This window comes from Triturus cristatus, chromosome 12 (assembly GCF_964204655.1).
Source record: "Triturus cristatus chromosome 12, aTriCri1.1, whole genome shotgun sequence".
Taxonomy (NCBI): Eukaryota; Metazoa; Chordata; class Amphibia; order Caudata; family Salamandridae; genus Triturus; species Triturus cristatus.
In genome coordinates this window covers 54,109,007-54,126,830 of record NC_140595.1, presented here as the reverse complement: position 1 = coordinate 54,126,830, position 17,824 = coordinate 54,109,007, and the positions used below count along the sequence as shown (strand labels likewise).

Sequence of the window (17,824 nt, the reverse complement as noted above, 5' to 3'; positions counted from 1 at the left end):
CTGCTATTACCGCCTATTAGTTAGTCACCTACTATTACTACTTAAGTCTGCCAATATTTGGAGTAATGTTTACCTCCTCAGTAATGGGGAGGAGCATATAAAATTAGGCTGCCAAACATTTTTCCACTTAATCTTTTATAACCTTTTCAGAAATATTTAAAAGGGGTGAATTGAATACTGTACAGCTTTCTTTAACTCCCAGAATGTTTCCCGTTGCCCATTCCCCCAATATTCCAGTCGTACCCTTAATAGCGTGAACACAGCCTTTTCCACGTACTTACGACACATCCTGAATAGGGAATGGAGTATCAATACTGGTAGCTTCACAGACTGGAAGATGAATCTTATTTTGATTCCTGGCTCACAGCCTTTAATAACGTTCTTCCCGCCCACACTACCCACTTCCTCTCTTCTTAAACCGTTACCACAAACTAGAAATCTTGCAACAAACAATCACTACTTGGAGTTGCTCATAATTTAGATTTATATTGCCTGGTAACAAATTAAATTAATTATGAATTAGTGCTAATGTGATTTAAAATGAAATAATTGTACTGCCTGTGTAAAAAAATAAAAATATATGACCCCATTTTAAAATACACGCGATTGTTACGCAAGCTCAACATTTGATTGATAGCTCATTTGATGTTGCTGCAGGACAGAGAAACGGGTTTGAAATTACCAAAGCATAAACAATGAATTGAAAAAAAAGTGTTTCATAAGAGATCCTACAAGGAGGTAACGGATGAAAACTGCAGCACCTAAAAGACAGCGGTCCTGTTTATGAGTTGGACGGTGCTGTGATACCGGTACATGTGCATGGCAATTTACCTTTACCTTGCACTAAAACCACCCCAGTACCTTCCAATTACAAGTTAAATACCATGGTATGTGAAATGACTATGATGACCGATGTTTTAGTCAGAAAACCACATAGAATTCTCAAGTTAATTTTTTTTTTTGCTGTGTCGATAACTGAATAATTGTTCATCGGATTATGGGCATGTTCCATGATTATTTCAGGAGGCAAAAGCAGATTCGGAATTAATCTGACTGTGTATTATTGAGGTCAGTGTAAATCTAAATATTTTTTTACATCTGATAATGAGAAGGTGAAATACTCTATTCGTAAGCTAAGAAGCCTTCTATTAGCAAACCATTGAGCAAATGCTTCTTGCATTGCTAATGCAAATACTAGATTCAATAAGATAATTGTACTATCCTTTTTTTCTTGTCCACCACTTCACACACTAAAAGATAAAGTTTTTGGTGTATGAGATATACCCCTCAACCGAATACATAGATTAAGTGGCAAAATCTATGGTGCATCGTTTTGCCTATGGAGGGTCATACAGTCTTCCAGGTCAGCGGGCCCTCGCCTTCTCTCTCTTTTATTTAGTTAAATTTAAGAAGTCACATTTAATGATAATTTTGTTTTCCTTGACAAAGATGCTCTTAGGATTTGCAGATGTATGTAGAACAATACTTGTAGTTTTGTCAGCAGTTTTACATTCTGACAATAAAGGACTGGTGGCAGATAAGCTCAGAACAGAACGTTATGAATACATGTCATCAAGCGGATTAGAAATAATCTATTTAGGGTACAAGTGCATAAAATTAACTTTTATTTATTATTACAATTGAGTAAATGTTTAACATGAGAAGTGATTGTCAATGGTGTATGAAAATACAGTTAAGTATTTATAAAATACTGACATAGTTGGAATCAATGTGTCTAAACTATGGGCCTGATTACTATGTTGGTCGAAACTTCCCGACCATAGGTCAGCGGTTTCGAAAACCCCATTAGGATGGCGCAGTCGCAACTTCTATTTTTCAGTGGGAGTTTGTGTGGCAGGCCGGGACCGCCCGCAGCACAAGAGGCTCCCATTGATAAATGGAAGTTTGTAAACATCCCTGCACGGTGTGGCAGGCACCATGGTGCCTGCCATATGGTGCAGGGATGTTTAGGGGGGGGCACCATGCCCTAATGCAGATGGCCAGGGGGTAGGGGCCCTGTTAGGGGCCCCCTAGGGGCCCCCAAAGTCAGTTTCTGACAGCCTGTCCATGTCGGAAACGTCAACATGGCTTGGCTGTCGAAAAACAACATCATAATCCCAACAGAGGAAACGCCGTCCTGAAGTGATTATGAGCAATTTCCGACTGGCCGACGGGCTTCTTGAGCCCGTCAAAACCCCGTCGGATTTCCCCGCCGGTTTAAACTCTGACCGCCATCATCCTATTACGGCGGTCGGACTTTAAACCTACCATGTTGGTCAGAGGCTGTCCGACCGGGTTTGAAAATATGCCAATGCGATAATAAAATGACAAAACACTGCAAAGTTTGCTGTTCAAAGTTAATATATCAGAGTGATTTTTCACTGTGAGAATGACATGCGAAGAAAAGGTTTTTTTACCACAGAGAGTCATATAATATTCAACACCATTATACTTTTAGAGCAATTTATTACAGTAGAATAATAGGTGTATTTGGTTGACAGATTCCGGTTTTTATTGCACTTTTCAAATATCGAAATGTTACTTCTTTAGAATGCTATTGTCCCAACAGAATTTGTTAAAATGTAGACGGCACAGTTAAAATTAAAAATACACTGAAAATTATAACATTTACATAGTGTACTTAAATAGCCTCTCTAGGTCCGGTGATCAAGGAAAAATGCCACGGTGGATGGACTTTGAGCAGAGATTTGATTCTGGTAATTGTTTTGGAAGAACACAGTCTGTTAGAAAGGTTATTCCACAGACTGCAATTGCCAGCAAGCTTGAGGCAGAATTTGAAGAAAGAGTTGTGAGTGCAAATATTTTGGGTAAAAAATAAGGGTTCTGGCTATGATGTTGAGATTGTAACGAAAATGTGTGATTGGGTCTGTTTTTTTCCTGAGGTTTTAAAAATTATAATTATAGTTGTCAATCAATTATGATTTCCTCTTGTGTTTGTATAATAATAATGTAAATTCAGTCGTTGATTCTCTGCAGCACAATCCTATTACCTGTATTTGGGATTTTTCAAAACTTAACAGAAAATACAAACTGGAAAAATCCCTGTTGTGATTTAGAAAAAGTTAAACCAATGACAAAGTCCTTCATTGCAAAATCTGACAATTTAATTGTTTCACTGCTTTTTAAAGTGGAACATGTTAAGCTACGGGGTTTTATTTACAAACAAGTAATTTGCAGTCACGTCAGCGAAGCAAGAGCTTTCAAACGAGTCTGTGCTCCTTGCATAGCCACAATGGAAAGCCCATTGCTGGTAAATGACGCTCTCAGTGTAATTTAATATCTTTGCTTACATTGGATACACTAATCTAAAACACATAAAATAATGGAACTAGAAAACATAAAATATATAAAAATTCAGTTGAATCAATTTAAACCATGTATGGTTAATGCGTTTGTGACTGTGAACTCAAAGGTTTAACTAGTTAACTATAAATGCAAGGTCTGGTGTTATTCTGCCATACCCCATACGTATATGGTTAGCCTAATGTGATAAAATAAGGGATTTGAAAAATTCTGTTATCCGTGTAGAAGGAGATTCGAGTCTACACAGGCCTTGGATGATAATAGGGTTAGATTGGTTAAAAGGTACTAGGTAAATACCCCTACTACACAGTTATTCCAGACCCACCTCAGAAAAGGTTTTTATAACTCTAAAACCCCTGCTTGAATACACTTTCATATGCTCAACACTGTGGCAAGCTGCCCATAATTTTACACTTGTACGCATCATAGGGAAATGTGCCCACTTCCTCATCGCTAGGGTCCAAGACCCACATGAATAGCTCTGGACTTGTTGGTTTTATTTGGTGAAAGCTGTTATGTCAATGAAAGGCAATCAGACCACTCCCAATTACAAAAAAAACTTTTGAACTTATTGTATACCCATCAAAAAGGTACATTACACTATTGCCCGGTGGCCATTTTGAAATGTAGGGGCGAGACCACAGCCAGTTCAAGAGCAGCCCACCCAGCAAACAAGCTTATGATTTTACCCAGATAATGTAATTGACCCTTTTATCTTCCTCCGGTCACTATCCTCAGTAATGTTAATGTTATGTTAATGTTACTGGGTACTTATAGAGCGCGCGGCTACTCCCAAGAGTGTCCCGGCGCTAAAAAACCACAAAGCTCACTTAACCCTCTGTCTTATCACTAGTGTCTCTGATTCAACATAGTTTTGTTTGTTGTTTTGGGTCTTTCAGCGGTGCAGGATTGAGAGCGCTGCACCAAGATTAAAAATGCAATTTCCTGTTATGAAAAAGATGTCCCTTCTTTGCTGTTCCCATTTTCATCCTTATCCACCCCTTTCGTGGGAAAGCAAGCTATCCTTTCTTCTGTCAAGTGGCACAGTTTTGTTGGCTAATTAGATTGTAAGAGACATGTACATGTGCCACCCAGCAGCACACTGGTGGAGAAATCAAAGACAAGGTAGAATCAAGTAGACTTAAAAGAATGACGGAAAGTGAAACAGAAAGGGTACATCACCAGTTTCTCCTTGGAACAATACGAGGCAAAACACCTGGAGATGATTTCTGCGTACTGCAACAGTATGGTGCTTATAGTCTAAAGGCAGGAAGAAAGGGGATATGGAAGACAGGCAGGAAGGAAAGGATATTGTGAAGAAAGTAGTACAATATGGAGAGAGAATGGTAGGTATAAAGGGTGGACGATGAAGGAAGGAATGCAGGATGTAATGCAGGAAAGAATGTAAGGTGGTAGAGAAGAAAGGTAGGAATTAAGTTGAGAAGAAAGGGAGGAAGAAATGGAAGGAGGAAGGATAAATAAGGTGGGTTAGGAAGCAATAAGAAAAAAAAATAGCAGAAAGGAGGAATGGGACAATGAAAGAAAATAGGAGTGTGAGAATAAAGCAAAAGAAGAAAGGGAAGGTTAGGAAGAAAGAAAGGCAGGAGAGAAGAACAAGGAAGAAAACATGAACTTGAAGCATTGTTCACAGATTTACAGTATAATAAGCAACAGCATCCAACACCAAATATATTGGAATGAGGAAGGAGAAACATTTTAAAATAGAAAATGCACAAAAAGAAAAGCAAAAGATCGAAATGCAACCGCCGAGTTACGAAAGTGGGCAAGTAAACTTGATATATGGAATGGATGACTAGGATAATGTTGCCTGAACTCTTGGATGTTGGAAGATGAATCAATAAGGAACACCTTAAAATCAGTGATGGAGGAAGCTTGAGTTATAGTGCAATAGCACCTGAAATCCAAGCTGGTGAATTTCAAGCGATATTAACTGTAATCAGCGACGACAGAAGCTTTACTGCACAATGAGACCTGAAATCTAACACTATTTACTTCAAGTGTATTATGAAATTGCCTGAGGATAGAAGAAGCTTGAGTTATATCACAATAATACATGAAACACAAGACAGTGGAATTTCAAGTGATATTATCTAAAATCTGTGATGAGAGTATATGTGAACTAGAGATAATGGAATTTCAAGAGACATAACAACAAAAATAAGAGAAGTTTGAATTATATCACAATAATTCATAAATCCAATATGGAATTTCAAGTGATATCATTTTTACCCAACTCGGTAATGCACATTTTTAGGTCTCGCCTACGCAGCGCGCATGCCCTGCTTAGGAGGACCTTTAGCCGTCGCTCTGCTCTTTTTCGAAGCACATACTCATGCTTGTGGCGGCATCCACCTTGCGGGAGCGCGCAGGGGTGCGCCACAAGCACGAGTATGTGCTTACAAAAAGAGCAGACTGCGCGCGCACGTACCACTCCTGGGCTTGTTAGGTCTCCTGCGCGCAATTGTTAGCGTGTTCGCCGCTCTCGGGGTGCCAGGAGCGGAGTGTGACCAGCGTTTGTCTGTATTACATGCTCTGTATGTTTAAAACTATTCTGTCTGCCCTTGATGCTGGGAGGCCCTATTCATTAGGGCACTAAGCCTCGGCGTTCACAAAGTTTCAGTCTTCACAGAACAAAGTATATATTTTCATCAATACGCATATTTTGTTTGCTACCTTAATATACTGCAATTAGTGGCTCTCTTGACAGTCGCTCAGACAAGGTCAGGCAGCCAGACACTTTTAGGAAGCACGTAAGCCACTCCACAAATTACGTCATGCCGTAGGGTTCACCTCTGAACAACCCTATGCTACAGAAAAACCGTGCACTGAGGAAGGCATCTCGGCAGTCCTGGTCGCCGCTCTTCAAAACCCTGTCTAATTTGTCAGTCAGTTCTACCGGTAACATCCCACCCTTTCCTACTGTTAACAAGGGACACGCACGCAAGCCTCGGTTATGTGACCCTTCTGTCTGGGCTCCAGTACTTCTCCAGGACTTTACGTGTGCCTGCAGTTCTGCAAGCATCAAACAGAGTCGTGCAGCGTGGACACAGCTTTCCAGGCAGAAGTGCACCTACAGCAGCTGTCAGTCAGGCCCCGCAGCACTGATCAGAGCTTCGGCCATGAGCAAAATATAGTGCTGCGCTAATGAGCACACAAGGGGTCTAATGTTTGCGTTCGGCTAACCCGAGTGCACGGCAAAATGCCATTATTTAACTAAAATGTGGAAAAGTTTGATCACATCCCCGTTTCTTTTATCACAAAGTTTCACAGTAAATCACCACCGGAGAAGACAACAGATATGAATCCTTTCAATTAAATCATGTCATCGGCTCCCCACCTCCCCTCCTCCCCCCAGAGGTGTCGCCCTCTTACTTCTTATATCTATCTACACCGTCCACCGAGTCCCAGTTAAATGTGCAGCTTTAGCCTGGCATGCTGCCCTTCCATCCACCCCTCAGAGCCAAAATATTTTTTGTGAATTACAACAGAAAGATAACCATGGTGCTGCCGCCGCGCTAGTGAGATTGGCAGAATCTAGGCTGTTACATGCTATAATTGGATTACTAGGGGGATATGCCTGTTCTCTGTCTCCCCTCTATGGCTGTCTGTGTCTCTCTCTCCTTCCGTACTGTCTATGTCTGCACTAGCTTTTTCAGTGTCTCTTTACGATCTCTCCGTCTTATCGCTTTATTGGGGACCGCTGTCTTCCAACCCAATCCAATCTCTTATCCTATTCTGGCCTAGTGGTCTCATTCCAGTGTCTACCCTCTTTGTTTTAATCTTTGCCTTCCCATCTCCAGCTACATTTTTTCTTCCCTGTTATTTATACTTTGCACCTTCTGCATAGTGTATCTTCTCTTCTTTCACTCTACTGTCTCCCTATATTTCATTTCACTTTCTAACTCATTTTACATGCACGTCAACTGCGTTACTGTTTTCCATATTTGTCTCGCTGTTTTTAGGTCTCGCCTTGGCCACTAGTAAAGCAGCCGCCTCAGTGAATGTTTTATAATGTAAAGATTTTTATTGCGAGCGTATAGCAGCCAAGTTTAGACACCTGCATTTGATTTCATTTTATTTTGTGCCATGTGCTTGCATTAAAAAAAGAGAAGCAACGAAAGCCCCGCCTATTGGGTTTGTCAATGCTTGATACGTTTATGTGATTTTAATGGTGCACAGCTGAGTGAGAACTGTTGGGGCACATGAGCGTGTGTGCTCCCGCCTCTCTACTTCACACTGGAAAGAACGCACGTTGTATGATGCTGGCTGGACAAGCGCTCTCTGCCTCTGCTTCTTGGCGCTACATTTGCAGTTTTATAGAGTGTGAACTCGACCCGAAGGTATCAGAGCGCTTTATATGAGCACTAGTTAAGTTACAGAAGGACACATTCATTTTTGCTAGGCAGGCTGTAATAAGGCACGAGAGTGACACGTCAGAGGTCCTTGTGATTAGAGCGCTTGTGATTGGAGGGTTTGGTGTAGATTTATTCTTGTCTCCTTCTCAAATAATTATACAATGTACCGTACAACCGAAAGTCTTGCTATTAAAAAAAGCCCACTAGTAGAGCAGCCGCCGCAGTGAATGTTTTATAATGTAAACATTTTTCATGCGAGCATATAGCAGCCAAGTTTAGACACCTGCATTTGATTTCATTTTATTTTGTGCCATGTGCTTGCATTAAAACAAGCATTTGCAATGCAATAGAGGTCTCGCATTTACACAAGTTTGAGCTATTGGCATTGTAAATAACAATGCCTTTTTTATGTTTTGGTTTTTAAAACATAAATAAAAGGCATTGCCATTTACAATGCCAATAGCTTGAACTCGCGTAAATGCGAGACCTATTGCATTGCAAATGCTTGTTGACCTCTAGAGGCTGAATACATCATCTGGGATTCAATCACGTGACTTGCAAGTCTCAAAGTTTTGACTGAGCCTACTGAGATACCCAAGAAGATGATTTTGCAAGCATTGCACTTTTGGAGTGGCATCGTGGATTGCAGGTGATCCTAAAATTGTTTAATCCAACAGTATGTCAATTACCAAGTGGTATAGTGAAACGAATCAAGTTGGCACTCAATTGTTCTGGAAGAATGGTAATTCAGTCATAATAGCTCCTCACATTTCTAGTGGTTTTTAAGCTTCTCCTTTGTCCTACACCTACACTGTATGTTCCCCCTTCTTTCCTTCGTCACCCTTTAGTCGTCTACTTTTCCACTATCTTCCTCCTCCATTATCTTACCTCTCGCCATTATATCCCAGCACATAAACTACATCCCTTCTCATTGCCTCTTCATCAGCGTCAAGGCCTCGCCACCCTTCTGGTGTCTCATTCAACCTTATTCTTCCCGCCTCCTCCATTGCTCACCTGCTACATTGCCACTCCGCCTGCCTGATGATCTTTCCATGCTTATGTTGTTTCTCTCCTGTATTATCTAAAAATCCAGCTCTGTTGCTGTTTTCTCCTCCTTGGCCTTTCAAACCTCTGTAGCTCCCACCTCCAACCACCGCTGCCTCCTCCGACAGATGGACCTGTGCCTTCATTGTCTTTCCACCACTGAACTGTCTTTTTTCACTCACCATCATAATCCCATCCATTACTTGTCCATTTAGTTTTTCCATTGCTTTTGCACCCTTGTTCTTGCCTGTCTATTGGTTTCATTTTCTCTTCACGGCTTCTGTGGTCTTAACCACTATCCATGTATTTTCCCCATTGTCTTCTCACCAGCTTTACTGTCCATCAACAATTACTGCCTTCCTATTCCTTTCTTTATCTTCGTATCTGGTTTCCAAATTTGCCCTTTTGTTTGTCCCCCAGGGCTCCCGCTGGTCTCTCACCATCTCAATGGTCAGCCTACACCCTTCTCTAGGGACATTAGGGGCCCTACATACAGGCTTGGCTTCAAATGGTCGATGCTATGGAGGTAGGGTCTATCCTGTGCCTTTACCTGATTTCTGATTGACTCTCTCCCAACCATGACTTTCCTGAATTCCTAATACACCACGCCACGTCTGAGCACAAGGACACATATCCCAGCAGGATATGGGATGCAGGATTAGCAGAACCCAGATTAATAATCCACCTACCTTGGCAAATCTTCGCATGTAATGTCCAACAATTTGGGGGTCAGGACACTCCAGTTTCTTCACAATCTCAAAGCTCTGGTTCAGCTGCGAGAAGACATCAACCACAGAGCAGGAGAACAGAGCATGCTCAGATGTTTGCTGGAACTGAAACCAGGAACGGAAATAGTGAGCACTAGGTGGACGTTCATGGTGGACAAACACATTCAAGGCTCCTTACAAAGAGTTTTTGTGATGGTGGGACTGTTTTGAAGAATTTCTGTTCTTTGTTGTTTGGAAAGTTGCCATGTCAAGAGAAATTGCACACTTGGGGCTACAGTGTTTGGAATAGATGTCTGAAGCAATGTAAGGGACAGGAGGTCATGCCTATGGGAGAATGAATTTAATGAAAGAAGGTTCAAACCCAAGGGAGATATGATGTAAGAAGGTGAGGACATGCGAAAGGGAAAGGGAATGTATGGGGATGAGGTTATGCGTAAGGTAAATGGAGATTGAATGGATAGATGGCCGTGCCTTAAGATGGGATGTAAGAAGGCACAGTCATGTCTACAGGAGTGGAATGTAGGGAGAGGAGGTCATGTCTGAGCAGATGGAATGTACAGAGAGAAGGTCATGTTTAATGGAAATGGAATGTAAGGAGAGAAAGTCATGTCTAATGGAAATGGAATGTAAGGAGAGAAAGTCGTGTCTAATGGAAATGGAATGTGAGGAGAATAGGTCAATCTTAAGAAAGATGGAATGTGCAGATTGAAGGACATGCTAAAGTGTGATGGAATAGAAAGAGAAAGTCATGCTTAAGGGTAATAAAAGGCACAGAGAGAAGGCCATGCTTCAGTAAGATGAAATATGCGAATAGATGACATGCCTAAGGGTGATGACGAGTACACCGAATGCCATGCCTAAAGGAGATGGAATATAAGGAGAGGTGCATTTGTAAGAGAGATTTAATATAAGGAGACAAGGGAATGTCAAAGTGAGATGGAATATAACGAGAGGAGGTCACGTCTAAAGGAAATGGAAAAGAAGGGACTGAGGCCATGTTTTAGGGAGATTTAAGATAAGGTAAGGTGGTCATGTTTCAGGAGATGGAATATATGCGAGGGGATAATATTGGAGGGCGATGGAATGTACATAGCAGAAGTGAGGACAAAATACACAGAGATTACAACCAGGAGTCTATGAATCTAAATGTCACTTCGAAAATGCAGAATGGTGTGAACATCATAGGAGGGCTATGATTAAAGGTTGCCACTTCAGCTACGTGGGAGCCAAATACATTTAAGAGCCATGAAGTCATGAAAACAGCTGGAATAGGTAGAGAGGCAGCGATAAGGCCTCCTTGAGCCTATAAATGAACATGTACAAAGCCCTACCCCATCTTTTTTGTCCCGTTCCAGCGCTCCATGTAGAAAATCTCTGGAGACCTCCTCATTCTCGTCCAGCCACTGGATTACAAAAGGCTCAAACCACCTGGAGGTAAAAATGGAAGAAAGAAAGAATAATATAAATTAAATGGCGTGCGGCGACAGATTGCACACAGTTAGACAAAGACTGACGCCCACCATAAACTAGGTGGGGTAGACGTTCAAGAAATTGGTAGGTTTCCAAATACACTAGTGCCTCTCAAAGGCTGGTAGTGTTGGAACCTTCAGCCAACATATCAGTCTCACCTAACATGTGACTGATTTCCCACGCCTACAGGTCTCTATGGGCCATCTACTCACTAGCAAAGAGGCCACTGCAGGACATTTAGGGGAATTTGTCTTTGTCTTCATACAAAAAAATAACATTATAAAATATTTAACACACACTGCATTTTAAAGAGACAGTAGGATTCGAATTTTATTTTCCACAAAACTATTCTCACTGTTCTTGAAGTTATGTTTCATAAAGTCTTTATGGAATATTCTCAAGGGGTATGACAATTATTTCCACAATTACTTTATTTTTTTGCATTCCTTCACTGCGCCTCCAGGAGCAGTGCTTGTTGGAAACACAAGGCCCAAGTCTGAGGTGATGCAGAGAATTTCACATCCAACAGTGTGGCTGAGGCACCAGCTTTACAACACATGTGGAGGAAAATTCGTTCCACCAAGATTTGTTCATTGCGGTTTCAGAGGCAGACACTTTGGGGGAAAATCAGGATGTTACCTTGCTTGTGTGCCACAGTGGTATTTCCACAGGCATACGTATTGCCTCAAAGTGTGGAGGTACATTGTTGGTAGCTACATTTCAAGTGTTCCTGATATTACAGATATGCTTTCAAGCATTTCCTGGACACTTGGAGTCCAGTTTAGTAAAAGCCCATCATAATTTGCAAGCATGCCTTTCACAGTGTTGGCGTCACCATAAATGGTGGCAGACCTGTCACCTTAGGTTGGACCCCAGAATTTTTGGAAGTATTACCAACACTTAAGCGGCATCTGCAGTCATGATGTGGTGGTAGAATACTAGGAAGCAATGACAGGTCTTTTCTTGGCGGAGGACCCTTACCGATTTCCACTACTTTTCACCGTCTCTAAATCTAAATTATACAGATAGGTTGTTTTTTTGCAGTCCTGATAGTGAAAAAACATACACTGCCATTCAGTCATTCAGATTTCAGACCAGACACTAAAATGTATACTTCGCTCAAAGTGCCCATCAAAGTTCTTTATGAAAGTTGGTGACACTTGAGTCATCTCCTATAGAATAAGATATCTGAAGCTATTCCCCACAGTCACCATAATTTATAGAAACAGTTAGCCCCAGGAAAAAGGAAACACACTGGGAAAACAGCCATTTTGAGCCATTTCTGTTATGAATATTACCACCATGATGCAACTTCATGAAGCTCCTCGTGTTGGACTTTCTCCCCCTTTCTAGTCACGGAAGAGAATCTTCTGTGGTGAAACACTTTTCTCTGCCCTTCTCTCCATCTCTGAGTGAATCTAATCAAGTCCAATGCTTACTATATAGCCTGTCGTCACCCCAGAAGAAACCTCCGCCACCATGAAGTCCATCCACTCAGGGGACCCATTGGACCCCTGCTCCCACCACGCCTACTCCAGAGGACTGCTATCCATCAGCGCCATGCTCACACCCATTCGGAATGCCACCACCTCTTCCACGACTATCCTAGATGCTTGAAAACAAGGAACTGTCCTCCCATTGCTGAACAATCCATCTGCTACTTCAACATTCACCAACTACAGAATGATGACCCTGCAACCTTCCCAGCGAAGGTCTTAGAGAAAATCATCAACAGACACCTCACGAATACCTCAATGACCACTAAATACTCGACACCACTCAGTCTAGTTTCGGACCCAACCACAGCATGAAACTGCCCTCATCACTGCAACGGATGACATCCGAAAGACTCTGGGCAGAGGAGACGCGGTGGCCCTCATCCTCCTGGACCTCTCTGCAGCATTTGACAGTCTCCCATGGCATCCTCATCCAACACGACATAGGAATCCCAGGAGACGCACTCTGATGGATCTGCTTCTTCATGATTGGAAGGACCCAGTCAGCCAGCGTGGCAGTGTACATCATGGACGCCCACGACCTCATCTGCAGAGTTCTGCAAGGATCCTCCCTGAGCCTGACCCTCTTCAATGCATACATCATTCTCTCTAGCCAGCCTCATCCGTTCACACAATATCAACGTCCTCACTTACATAGATGACACGCAACTCATTCTCTCCCTCACGAACAAGAAGCCCAGTACCTGGATCAAGTTACCAGCATGGCTGAAATCACCCACTGGATGAAGACCAACCCTATGAATGAACACCAACAAAACCAAAACTGTGATCTTCGGGAAAAGCACATCACCATGGGACTCCATCTGGTAGCCAACAGAGCTAGGACAGACACCCACCACACACGCCTCCCAATCAGCACCTGGTCACAAGCAAACTGGACTACGGGAACACCCTCTATGTAGGAATCAACAAAAACTCATCAGAGGGCTGCAGGCCATTCAAACTTTGGCTGCCAGACTTACTCTCCACCATCCATAGCCCACCTACATCATACCATCACAAACTAGCACAATTTAAACTCCTCACCCACACTTTCAAACCACTACATAACAATGGCCCAGCATACTTCAACAATCGCATCTGCTTTCACAAACTTTTCAGGCACCTCTGCTAGTCTGGACTCCTACTTGCACGAATCCCACGCATCCAGAAAACCAGATCCAGCGGTAGAGACTTCTCCTGCATTGCTTCTAAAGTGTGGAATGACCTGATGCTACAGATAACTTCTTGAATTCCACAAGAAACTGAAGACCTGGCTTTTCCAGTAGTCTTACTAGGTCCTAGGTGTGCCAGAATACCCTCCCAGGTGATAATGTACTCTACAAATCTGCAAAACATAACACAGCTTTGAACTTCTGAAACCTGCAACAGTGTGGGCATATATGCCACACAGCTTGGCCTGGTGAGAGGCAGCACCCCGGTCAAAACTCTAGAACCACTTTACCCGGAATTCAATTTGTAAAACCGCACGGGACCAAAGTTTTTCCTTCGAGGCCGCAACTACCACTTCTGAATTTAGAGGCTGCCGAATGACAAGGCTGCATAACCATTTTGATTCCATATCATGCCTGTCTCTTCCACCGCCATATTCATCCCTGCTTTGTCACAATTATTCTACTTTTCTCTTCCTCTTTCTTTCTCCCTTTTCTACAATTCTGAATCTTGCTTTGAGTTCAAGTCTGATGATGGAAAATAGGTCCTAGTTCCCAAAAATGAGTACACTTGCTCCCTTCCTATATTATCAGCTATTACAGGGCTGGATTCAAAGGACCTCTTTTCTGTTTCAATCTTAACTCTGTGGGACACAGACCATTAAATCACGTCTGTAAATTGAAATGAGCGAAAACAACAACATAATAGATTGTGAAATGAGAGAGCCCTTGGTTGGCAGTTGGTGTCCCTAGAAAACATTTGGTAATCATCATGCTGCCTGCTTGCCCCACACAGCCCTTAAGAATCCATATAAGCTTATGATGGGAGTTTTTTATCCTAGGTATTAAAGTCAGACCAAATTGCCTTCTCTGGGAGGCAATGTTTAGAGTTTTCAACCAGGCCCATGGCATGAAGGTGGCATTGGGACACTCTTGTATTTTTAAGCAAACATAATGAAACCTGCTGCGGCCTTTTAGTGAACGTGCGGTCGTCTATAAAGCCACCACAGGCTGAAAGTGCACACATGACATGGGGCCATCTGGCAACGATGCACATCAGAGTTACCGGATCCACAGCACAAGCAAAGTGTTGGGATCTAAAATAGCATGGACTGGCTGAACATCCATCACCGACAGGGAACCACCTGAGCTTTGGTTCCTTTCTTAGGCTACCTTTTATCCCACACTGAACTTTCCTAGAAACGTTCCACAAATTGCCCAATTCCATACTTAAGATCTTGCCTAATGCTAGCTTGATTGGTCTGGTATGCATGACTCGCACACATGCCTATTAATTTGAAAAGTAAGACTACAGCTCCCACAGTGCAGCCTGTTGCAAACTTGAGCAGCAGAAGACCGCAGTCTCACAATTTTGTGATAGCATCCAGCTGAGTGCTGAGCTGGGCTGTAATTCAGGCAGGTTTCCAGATAGGAATCACTTGTGGCTTTAGGAATCAATGTGCCTGCAGCATCCAGCCTTTTAATTAACAATAAATAACTATTGATCCCATCCCGCTCAGTGTCAGACCATGACCGAACATGGCTGCAGTGGACTTGGAGCTTTACAGGGGCACTCCTTTTAAGAGACTGCCAGAGAAAAGCAGCACAAATTGTGAAATGGGGACGCCAGCAAGACTGAAATAAAGTAAGCAAGATTAACTGACATTATTTTTTATTGCAGTGTTATGACACAATCTGGGAACAGATGGATGACTATGGATGGTTCATAGGGAGTTGAAAAACTAAAGATTAGGTGTGAAAATCGAATTATATTGGCAGGAAGAATTTACAAACTGCTGGGTTCCAATTTGGAGCCCCAAGATGTCCTAGTCGTCTCCTCTCGTGCTCCATTGACTACTGACTTCAGCCTCCCAGATCACCTAATCCACTGCTCACACATATCTCATGGCTTCCCCAGGCCCAGAATAGTCCGTTCCCCAGGCTCGGGTCCTAGGACACCAGAGATGGGCTTTCAGGCAGGGGTGCAGGAGCTGAAGAAAGCTGCTTCTCCTGACCCCGCCTGCCCCCATACTGCAGCACGGGGGGAGCAGAAATAGGTCACTCCGCTGAAGTAAAGCTCGCACCGAGTGTGTATCTGTGTATCTGTATAGCATTTTGGCCTTGATAAGCGTTCAAGTCTCACTGGTCCTTTGGTGTGCCTAGATCTTCCAACGTACCCTCAAAGGTATCCCGATTGTGTACCTCATAGTAATATGGTGCTTCTGGGTCTCCTAATCTGTACCTCTAAAATGCTTCTGGGTCTCCTAATCTGTACCTCTAAGGTGCTTCTGGGTCTCCTAATCTGTACCTCTAAATCTGCACTTGATTGTGACAAGTGAATTTATACTCCCGTGTGCCTAAACTACCTGTGATGACGACATGTTTTATATTCTAGGCCGCCTAGTGATGATGATGATGAAGTGCTTCTACTATGGTTTCCTTAGGTATTCTAGTGATGAAGGTTTACCAACTGTGGTGGTTCTGGGTCCTATTCTGGTGGTTCTAAGTGTCCTAGTGATGCCGATGAGAGTTTCTACTCTGGTGTTCCTAAATCTCCTAGTATGATCTTATGACGTCTACCTGCAGTGGTGAAGCACACACTTACGCTGGGTACTCGGGAACGCGACTCTTGAAAGATGGCAGCTCCTTCACGTACTCGTTGTATAACCACTTCACCTTGAAGTGTAGGTTCATGTAATCAGCACTCTTGCACAAACGGTGCTTGTCATGCTCTGGGAAGGAAGACAAAGAGATATAGTAAGATAACAGAAATTGAAAACATCCTTCCTGGAACTGTTGGACCAACGGCAGACTTCTCTATAGTGAGGAAAAACATTATTTGCATCCCTTTACCTTAGGGAAGATACGTACTCCAAATCATGGAAACTCTCCCTTTGTCCCTAGTCTTTTATAAGAACACGCCCCACACCCACACTATTGACTATAGAAAGATAGAGTCTCTCTTTCATTGGAGAAAAGCAAGAGTGTCCACAGCAAGTATGATCCATGATGACCTCCGCTATCAATCCTTCAACTGTTGACACTTCCATTATCAGCTGATGAAGCAGAACTCCATACCCACATCAACCCTTGTGACCACAAGCCCCCCACCCATGCCACAGAGTAGCGTCACGTCATCGATGAATGTGCGTCTCAATGCAACACTTCATATAGTCCTAGAGGTCTGAGTTTTCAAATGGGATCTTTTCCCTACAGACTAAGTGTAGCTAAGAGAGCCAGTGGGTGGATCTGGTGGTGAGGGCAGGGCCGGCTCTAGGACGGTACAATCAGTGCCACCGCACAGGGAGCGAACTTTGGGAGGGGCGCAGTTTTTACAAGTACAATATGGGTTTAAAATACCTGCTGCAGTGTTCCTGGCCTGCAGAAATTGTTCATTTGCGTAGAAATCGATTCTTATTAGCAAAGCCAATCCCCAACCATGGTGTTAAGTTTAAAATTCAGAGTTTGTGCTTCTCCGGACCAAGCACTCAAAGTATACTGCCTACCAGTATTGATGACTAGTAACTGCTACACCTTGTAGTCCTCTGTCTGATGTAACATTTCCTATACACCGATTTACACACTTCTGATTGATTGTCACTGTGTAATGTGTATGTGATGTAAAGTGCTCCGACACCTTACACTGGTATGAGAGGCGCCATAAAGCAAAATAAATGCATGAGAGACAGAGAGAGAGAGAGAGAGACAGAGAGAGAGACAGAGAGAGAGAGAGAGAGAGAGAGAGAGAGAGAGAGAGAGAGAGAGAGAGAGAGAGAGAGAGAGAGAGAGAGAGAGAGAGAGAGAGAGTGTGGTATGGAGATTTAAGGGCCATTGTTGGAGGATGGTAGTGAGGGAATCCATGGAGAAGGAGGTCTTTGGGGGCGCCATTAAACATTGTCGCACTGGGCACCACCAAAGCTAAAGCCGGCCCTGGGAGAGGGGCCTCCATTTCTTCTGCCATGTTTTTTAATTCCCATAGGAACATCTTCATCTACCTAAGTTAGATTACCAGTCTTGGTCAAATAGAAAATATACTCTGTAGTCTCAGGAATTCTGATTCAGATTGTTTGTTGAAAAAATGAGGAAATTCAAATCATAATTTTTGTAGCCAAAATGACATTGGTTCAGAATGTGTGTGAATGTGTGTTTGGAAGTTGAGTAATGTGTCGACCATGGGCACTAAAGTGAAATTTATGATGCTGACAACCAAGGTA

At 42.8% G+C, this 17,824-nt stretch overlaps 1 protein-coding gene across 1 annotated transcript in view; it reads right to left on the bottom strand.

Annotated features, from left to right (window-relative positions):
- The window catches only part of UNC13A (unc-13 homolog A), a 237,707-nt gene that overhangs the window by 41,533 nt on the left and 178,350 nt on the right, over positions 1 to 17,824 (bottom strand). Inside the window, exons 28-31 of the mRNA XM_085640070.1 lie at positions 16,216 to 16,342; positions 10,804 to 10,900; positions 9,434 to 9,577; positions 4,507 to 4,584 (exon numbers count right to left, since the gene is read on the bottom strand). Coding sequence (XP_085496196.1) covers positions 4,507 to 4,584; positions 9,434 to 9,577; positions 10,804 to 10,900; positions 16,216 to 16,342 — 446 coding nt within the window. The remainder of the gene's footprint in view (positions 1 to 4,506; positions 4,585 to 9,433; positions 9,578 to 10,803; positions 10,901 to 16,215; positions 16,343 to 17,824) is intronic.